The sequence below is a fragment of the Scomber japonicus genome, chromosome 7, assembly GCF_027409825.1.
Source record: "Scomber japonicus isolate fScoJap1 chromosome 7, fScoJap1.pri, whole genome shotgun sequence".
Lineage (NCBI taxonomy): Eukaryota > Metazoa > Chordata > Actinopteri > Scombriformes > Scombridae > Scomber > Scomber japonicus.
Window position 1 is genome coordinate 34058068 of NC_070584.1, and position 8870 is coordinate 34066937.

Genomic DNA, 8870 nt, shown 5'->3' on the forward strand with positions numbered 1-8870 from the left:
TTGAGATGTTGAATTTTTTACACTGAATCTTTTTGAGATGTTGAACCTTTTTGAGATGTTGAATTTTTTATACTGAATTTTTTTACATTCAACATGTGTTGAACAGATGTTGAATTTTTTACACAATCTTTTTGAAATGTTGAATTTTTTTGAGATGTTGAATTTTTTGAGATGTTGAATTTTTTGAGATGTTTTTTAGTTTTTTGAGATGTTGAATTCTTACACTGAATCTTTTTGAGATGTTGAATTTTTTTACACTGAATCTTTTTGAGATGTTGAATTGTTTTAAACTGAATTTTTGGAGATGTTAAATTTTTTTGAGATGTTGAATCTTTTTGAGATGTTTAATTTTTTTTGAGATGTTGAATTTTTTACACTGAATTTTTTTGAGATGTTAATTTTTTGAGATGTTGAATTTTTTTGAGATGTTGAATGTTTTTGAGATGTTGAATTTTTTTGAGATGTTGAATTTTTTGAGATGTTGAATTTTTTTGAGATGTTGAATCTTTTTGAGATGTTGAATTTTTTTGAGATGTTGAATTTTTTGAGATGTTTAATTTTTTTGAGATGTTGAATTTTTTTGAAATGTTGAATTTTTTGAGATGTTTAATCTTTTTGAGATGTTGAATTTTTTTACACTGATTTTTTTTGAGATGTTGAATTTTTTTGAGATGTTGAATTTTTTGGGATGTTGAATCTTTTTGAGATGTTGAATTTTTTTGAGATGTTGAATTTTTTTAAACTGAATTTTTTTAGGTGAATTTTTACATTCAACATGTGTTGAACAGAGGTTGAATTTTTTTTGAGAAGTTAGATGTGTGTGTGGTTAGTTAACCTTCCTGTCGTCTTTCAGGGTCAAATTGACACCATCTCTTTTCAAACCAGCTCACACACAAACACAAACAGACACAGTTAGTTTTATAGTTTCTTTATTTAATATTTCCACACTGTTTTCCATTAAACCCACATTCCTGTGTTATAGACTATAACTGTACACTGTGTCTGTATAAGATGCTCTACACAGGTAATAACAGGCACAAGGTGAAGCTCAGGTATTTTTCACAGGATCGGACCGGTCTCCACGGCAACCGCATCCAACATGAAGGAGTGAAAGAGGTCGGTTTCCTTCATCGCGGGATCTACCGTTTAAAAAAAAAAGAAGAAAAAAAGGCACATGGACGTTTTGTGAAGGCACTTAGAAGAGCTACTTCTTCAGGTCCCTTTTCTTTAAAAAATAAAATAAAATAAAAAAATAAAAATCCTTCAGTAGGTGAAAAATAATCACGTAAATGTTTCAGCTTCAGTAAGAAATGGGAACCAGCTGATGGAGGTTTAACCCTCCTGTTGTCCTCAGGTCAAGGAAGGAAGGAAGGAAGGAAAGAGGGAGGGAGGGAGGGAGGAAGGGAGGAAGGGAGGGAGAGAGGAGGGAGGAAGGAAGGACGGAAGGGAGGGAGGGAGGGAGGAAGGAGAGAAAGGAGGGAGGGAGGGAGGGAGGAAAGGTGGGAGGGAAGGAGGAAGGAAGGAAAAGAGGAAGGAAAGAAGGAGGAAGGAAGGAAGTAAGGAGAGAAAGAGGAAGGAAGTAAGGAAAGAAGGAAGGAGGGAGGGAGGAAGGAAGGAAGGAGGGAAAGAGGAAGGAAGTAAGGAGAGAAGGAAGGAAGGAGGGAGGAAGGAAGGAATGGAAGAAGGAAGGAATTAAAAAAGGAAGAAGGAAGGAAAGGAGTAGGGAGGGAGGGAGGAAGGAAAGGAGTAAGGAAGGATGGAAGGAGGTGAGGAAAGAAGTATGGAAGGAGGGGAAGAACAAAGGAAAAATTAAAGAAAGACGAAGGAAGGGAGGAAAGAAGGAGGGAAGGAAGGAAGGAGGTCAATAGTCAAAAGAGAGACGGGGCCAGTTTGACCCGGGAGGACGACAGGAGGTTTAATATATTCATGTTGAACGATATAAATCTCTGATGATTATTTTAACGCTGCTGCGACATCTACTAGTTTAATTAAAGGAATAATTTCACATTTTGGGAAATATGCTTATTAGTTTTCTATCAGAGTAAAATCAGAAGATGGAAGTTTAGTCTCAGCTCCTCTAAAACTCACTAATTAACATGTTTTTATCTTGTAATGTAAAAATTAGTTTGTTTTTAGTTATTTATAGTAACTCTATAAATAATAAGACATTTACATTTTTATATTATAATGTTTCTGTTTGTGTTCAGATTAAAGAAAAACCTGCAATAATGTGTTAATGAATGAGCTTTAGAGGTGCTTTTATTCCTACTGTGGAGCCATGCTAACAGTTCCCATCTACTTCCAGTCTTTATGCTAAGCTAAGCTAACCACAGTGGATCATCTGACAGACACAAAATTACATTAAATCCATTAAATGTATGTTTATCTATGTTAAGTGCCAGTTCAGGATTATCTGAGTTTAACAGTCGTAATTTGAAGACGATAAACTCATAATTATAATAACTCCTTTATGTCATTGCTGAGCTCAAGATGGTTTCTATGGTAACTGAGTTTGACGTTCGAGGGTTTAAAATACGGTGCATTAACAAAATTACAACTTAAATGCATTAAATGTGTTTAATTACATTACAGAGGCAGAGGGCGAGGCGTCATGTTAAGTACCAGGTCGGGTGTGTTGGGACTATTTTTTTTATTTTTTAAGGCGCAATTATGTAATTTACAGGCGAGAAACTCATAATTACAATTATTCCTTTATGTCATTGAACGCATCATGAAGGGATTTCCCCTGTTCGTTATGTTTACGTTCAGTGTTTCTTATTAAAACTCACTGTGTGAATCCTTTAGGTCCAACAAACATGATGAATGAGTTTCCTTCCTCATTAAATATTTTAAATCCTTCAGTTTAAAGTTTCACATTTATGTTTACAAGCTTTCAGTCTTCTTCTTCTTCTCTTCCTTTTGTTGGAGCATTAAAGGTATCACCTGAACATCAGTGGAGTTTATTTTGTCCTTTTCATCCTTTCTAGATGCAGATTATAATAAGTGCTCTATTAATAAACTTTATGATTACTATAATTATTAGATTAAATGCTCCTTTAAATTCTCCTTTAACATGATCATGAGGTTTATTTAACTCTCTAAGAAAGAATAAGCATATTTCCCAAAATTGTTTAAATATTCCTTTAAAATAAAACAGATTAATGAACCTAAAAAAAGTCTCTTTTCTGACTAAAATAGTTTTAAATCTACTTTTTCTAAATTAATCTGATGCTAAAGTAATTTCCATGTACATTCCTGTAAATCTCAGAGAGCAGATGTTTTGATTTGTATAAATAATTTATCTGATTTTCATGCATAAAATGTCCCTTTGGAAGCTTTTGTGATCTTTCCTCGAGAGTCTTTTCCTTGTTTTTTCACGCCGACTCTTTTCTTTATATTCTAGTGATAATTTGATTCCTTTCAGCAGAACATTTTATAATTATTTGGTCCCATATTTGGTCCTTCCTGTCCTGAGACGCTTCACTCCTCCGTCGGTACTCCGCTGGGATACCGCTGCAGCAGCTCCTCCACCTCGATCACCTCCACCACCAGGTTACGGATCTCTTTGATGCAATCCAGAGGCGCATCATCAGGGTTGGACGGTACTTCCTGTTTGGCTTCAGGACTGGACGGTACTTCCTGTTTGGCTTCAGGACTGGACGGTACTTCCTGTTTGGCGGGTTCATCCTGAGCTTCTGCCGCCTCCACCGATTCCACGCTCACAGCTTCTGTCTCCTCGTTAGTAGTTTTGTCATCTGAGCTCGCAGGTTTGACCTCCTCTACCTCTGCGACATCAGTGGTTGCCATGACGACGTCCTCACAGCTCTGCAAAGCTTTCGTCTCCTCCGTGGACTCCACATCTGACGGTGGTGACACGCTTCCTGCCGACGCATCCAGAGAGTTGGGCTCAGCTCTCTCATCTTCCTCTGCCTTCAGGTCAGAGTTGGGTGTAATTACAGCCGCTTCGCCACCAGAGGGAGCCGCTGACTCATGTTGAGCCTCATCACTGCTGCTGGCTGCACATTGGGAACCAGTACATTCTTCTGCAGGGCTCACTGGTTCAGGTTCAGGTTCAGGCTCTGCAGCTTCAGCAGGAGCTTCACTGTGTGCTGCAGCTTCTTCTACATCTGCTTTTATACTTTCTACAACAGTGGTGATTTCTGACGAGGTGATTTCTGCGTCCGTGTTCTGGATCTGCGGCTCAGGACTCGTCTCAGCTTCAGTTGTTTCAGTGAAGATCTCTTTCTCTTTCTCTTCTTGGATCTCAGTCTGTGCAGCTGCTGCTCCTCCGCTAACATCCTGCGTCTCAGTCACAGCTGCTGTCTCTGCTGGAGCTGCAGCTGGAGCCTCCGATGCTTCAGGTGATTCAGGTACGACAGCTGCATCAGAAGCCTCAGGTGTCTCGGATACGATGGGTACAGCAGGTGTTTCAGGTGTTTCAGGTGCAACAGAAGCCTCAGATTTCTCGGGTTCGACAGGTGCTTCAGGTGTGACAGTGCTGCTGGTCTCTGCCTGCACAGTCTGGATGATTTCTTCTGCTTTGGCGGCTGGTTGCTCCTCCTGATTGACAGTGACGCTCGTAGCAGTTTCTTTCTGTTCGATCTCTCCCAGCGGAGTCTCGATGACCGTAACACCTGCAGAGGGTTCGCTCTGCTGCAGCACATCGTCCTTTTTCTCCTCCTTCTGCTCCTTCTTGGGGCTGGAAGACAAACCATTGACCACGAGAGGAGAGGGAGGGGATGGAGGAGGGGGCTCAGAGGAGGTTTTAGCAGGAGAGGCCAGCAGCATGGCGGGGCTGCCAGGAGTTGACCGAGACGGAGAGGAGAGGCTGGAGCGGCTGGACTCGCTCAGCAGATCTCTGCTGTCTGTGAACAGGTTGTACTTCTTCAGGCTTGCCGCTTCCTTCACCACTACAGGAAAACAAGGCAAACAGGAACAGGAAGTATTAGACAGAGGGTTCGTTTGGCTGATTTAACATCTGTAAAGCCTAACGTGTCGGTGTGATCGTACCTTGTGTGACTTCCTTGTCCAGAGTTTGGAGGAGGATTCCTTCGTAAACGTTCTCGACGTGGATGAAGTTTGAGTGATCAGCGTAGACGGACGACTCCAGAGCCTGAAGCTCCTGTAGAGAGAAAAGACACGAGGGTCAAACTTTATTTAGTAGTTTAACACATTTTAGTCTGTTCAGCCTTCATCAGGTGAAAAAATCAGGTGTGCAGAGATTCTTTCTTAATATTCAGTCAAACAGAAGATGAAGTTTAATCATTTTCAGGTTTATGATCTGTTGAAGAGGATCAGCCACTGAAAGAAGTTTTCCTCTCTGTAGTAATTCCTGCTGTTCATACTGACTATTAAAAGATCTGCTTCAAATGTGCTTTCAATGTAAAGTGATGGAGGACTAAATCCACAGTGTTTTCACGCAGTCATTTCAAGTATCTGATCAGCTTCTATTGAGCTTCATCAGTGTGAGTTAGTCATATCAAGTGATATCTGACACATTTACAGTCTGTTTAGCATCAGATTCCCTCTTAGAGTCCAGTTTGGGGACCTCAGAATCTCGTCTCTGCTTTATGTGGTTAATATTGTTCTGTTGGACTCTACAGGTGAAGTGGTTGGGATGAGAGTTAGCACCTCCAAATCTGAGGCCATGGTGGTCTGCTGGAAAAAGATGGACTGCCCCTTCAGGGTTAGGGGGGTTGGGGGGGGGGGGGATGTCCCTGCCCCAAGCGGAGGAGTTTAAGTATGTGGGGGTCTTCTTCACAGTGACGGTCAGATGGATGGGTGCAACATCAGTAGTGATGACCATCCTGGTGAAGAAAGAGCTGAGCCTGAAGGTGAAGCTCTCAGTTTAGCAGTCAGTCTACGTCCCAACCCTCACCTATGCTCACCAGCTGTTGAGCTGTGATGGAAGTATAGTAACAAAAAGACTTTGCTACTAAAAACACTGTAACGTTGAAACATAGAAGATGAAGATTTGACTCATTTGGACGCTGAAGCTTCATATTAGCTTCAAATCAACTTTTAAATCCATGTTTCCACAGAAGGAGGCCTGTGGGTTTAGTCCTCCATCACTTCCTGTTAACATGATGAAGGATCTAATGCTCAGTATGAACAGGAGGAATCATTACACACACATAAACACACTTCATGTTTATTTAGACTCCAGACTGTTGTTGAGGACAGACTTGAAAAACTGTGAACTGCTCTTTATATGTGGCAGCAGCTCTACAGGTGTGTGTGTGTGTGTGTGTGTGTGTGTGTGTGTGTGTGTGTGTGTGTGTGTGTGTGTGTGTGACTCACAGTTTTGCAGGTGGGAGCCAGGTTCTTCTTGATGAAGGGCAGAGTGATGGAGACCAAAGCGTCCTGGAAACTCCTCTTCCTCACTGTGCTGCTGTCATAGTCGTATTGCTGCAGGACACACAGGAGGTCAAAGGTCATGTGGAGTTTATTTACAACTATAAAAACATTTCATCACCATCACTTTGAAACAGTTAAAACTCATAATTCAGACTAATTAATTGCAGTATTGGTGATCAAACCTTGAGTACTCTGTGTTTGGCCTTCTCGATGGCTGAGCCGGCTCCATCTGGATTATCCTGCACCGCTTTATAGAGGAGCTGCTCAAACGTGCACGCTGCGTTCTCCATCAGCTGAGTCCGAAAACACACACACACACACACACACACACACACACACACACACACACACACACACACACACACAGACTGTAAACAGCTGCAGAATGATTCATCATGAGTTCAGCTCAGAAACGCTGAATCAATATAATGAAACATCTGTTACAATCACAAGTGTGTCATAAATGTTTAAAATGTAAAATTACTGAGTCAGAAGATTCCTCACTGTGTGTTTGTGTGTGTGTGTGTGTGTGTGTGTGTGTGTGTGTGTGTGTGTGTGTGTGTACCTGCTGCAGGTCTATCTGAGCGCTGTGTATCACTCCGATGATGTCTGAGAAACCAAATCTCTCCTGCAGATGTTGCAACTTCTGCTGCAGTGTGCCGATCTTCTGGTAGCAGCTCAGCAGGTTCGGCCTCGCCATGTCTGCTAGAGCCTGAGGGAGGGAGGGAGGGGGAGAGAGAGAGAGAGAGACAGAGAGACAGAGAGAGAGAGAGAGAGAGAGAGAGGGGGAGAGGGAGAGAGAGAGAGAGAGAGAAACTTTACTGTAAAATCCAGATGTTTTTATATGTATCTGTGTTTCATGCTCAGTAACTTCTGCTTTACTCTGAGACTGAAAACATGATCACGGTTATTAGTGTTTGGAGCGAGCAGCTGCACTGAGTCACATGTTTGTGACTTTGGACACACGAACACACGGACACACACGGACACACACGGACACACACGGACACACACGGACACACACACACACACACACACTCTCTACTTGTTTGTAGATCAGTTCATTGTTGGTTTGACTGCACATGAGATTTATTGATTATATAGAACATTGTAAGACATCCTTTAAGAAGCTGGTGCCTACATTACCCACAATGCAACTCAGCTGCAGACATTTAGGTGTCAGGGCTTCAGGTGTGTTTTCTATCAGCTGATGCACCCTCAAACTCGTAAATATGAGGACAAATATTCAGTTTGGTGCTGATGTGTCTGATTTATTTCCTTCTTCAGTTTGTCTGAGCTCCAGTGACAGAAAGAAAAGTTTAAAAAAAAGGAGAAATGTGAACAAACCTTCTTGATTTCATCGTTCTTGGCTCCCTGCAGGTATTGCTGACACACCTGGTCCATCATGCTCTCGCTCAGCTGTCGTCCGTCCTGGAAACCGGAGCTGATCGGCTCCATCAGCTCCTCCAGAACGGAGCCGAGGTACGGCTGCACGCTCTCACTGCACAGCTTCTCTGCTGGCTCCAAAACTTTGGCTGAAGAAAGAAAAACATTTATTTAATTTATTTACGGAGCACAAACCTGAGAGGAAGTTTAACTATAGAGCATCATCTGTTTTTTACTACTGCGTTATAACTCTTAAAGGAGGAGTGAGTTTATCTATCTGTAATCATTCCTCCTTCTGTGTAAACATCTAATGTAATATGAAGCTTCATATCAACCACATGTCTGAAGAGAGAGAGAGAAAGAAAGAAAGAAAGAAAGAAAGAAAGAAAGAAAGAAAGAAAGAAAGAAGGAGAATAAATGAGTCAAATCTTCTATGACCTTAACTCTTTCTCCAAAAAACTTCTTTGTCACTGAGCTGATCTGATTATCTGATGAATCTGTGATGACTCATGATCATAATTACAGAGCTCAGCTTTATTTCCCAGCAGCTGATCATCATCATCATCATCATCATCATCATCATCATCATCATCATCATCATCATCATCATCCATCCAGCAGCATCATTCATCTATCAGAGAGGAATGCGGCTCATCCTGCGTGTTTATTACTGAATTTATCTAAAGCAAACGCTTTATTTTCTGCAAAGACATGAGAATCAAAGCGACCTTGATGAAATCTCTTCTCTGGCCTTGATGCGTGTGATGCATTCAGGGAGAAACTTGAAAATCTGACGATTTCACTAGTTTTTTCAGTTTTTTGGATTGGACAAATGGTTTGTAAATGCCAGTCATTTAAAAATAAGGTTCAGAGGGTTGAGATAGATTTTAATAGTCATTTAATGTGTCTTCAGATTGAAGGGGATGATTAACTATTTATCAGGTGAATTACTATATTTGGTAACTTCCATAAACGTCCTAAATATCCTCCCCATGCATATCTATGAGGATGTTAAACCATGTGGATATTTATATATAGACTGTTTGGTAAATGTTTCATTCTATAAAGCAGCGAGGAACCACATATGATAACTTCACTGACTTTGATCTGCAGCATAAAAATGAAAA

General features: G+C 41.0%; 1 protein-coding gene across 1 annotated transcript in view; it reads right to left on the reverse strand.

Moving 5' to 3' along the window:
* Positions 1–3480: 3480 nt before the first annotated feature.
* Positions 3481–8870, reverse strand: part of niban1a (niban apoptosis regulator 1a) — a 58423-nt gene continuing 53033 nt past the window's right edge. The window contains exons 9-14 of the mRNA XM_053323088.1: positions 7705–7892; positions 6923–7069; positions 6540–6650; positions 6301–6408; positions 5011–5122; positions 3481–4910 (exon numbers count right to left, since the gene is read on the reverse strand). Of these exons, the coding sequence (XP_053179063.1) occupies positions 3481–4910; positions 5011–5122; positions 6301–6408; positions 6540–6650; positions 6923–7069; positions 7705–7892 (2096 nt within the window). The remainder of the gene's footprint in view (positions 4911–5010; positions 5123–6300; positions 6409–6539; positions 6651–6922; positions 7070–7704; positions 7893–8870) is intronic.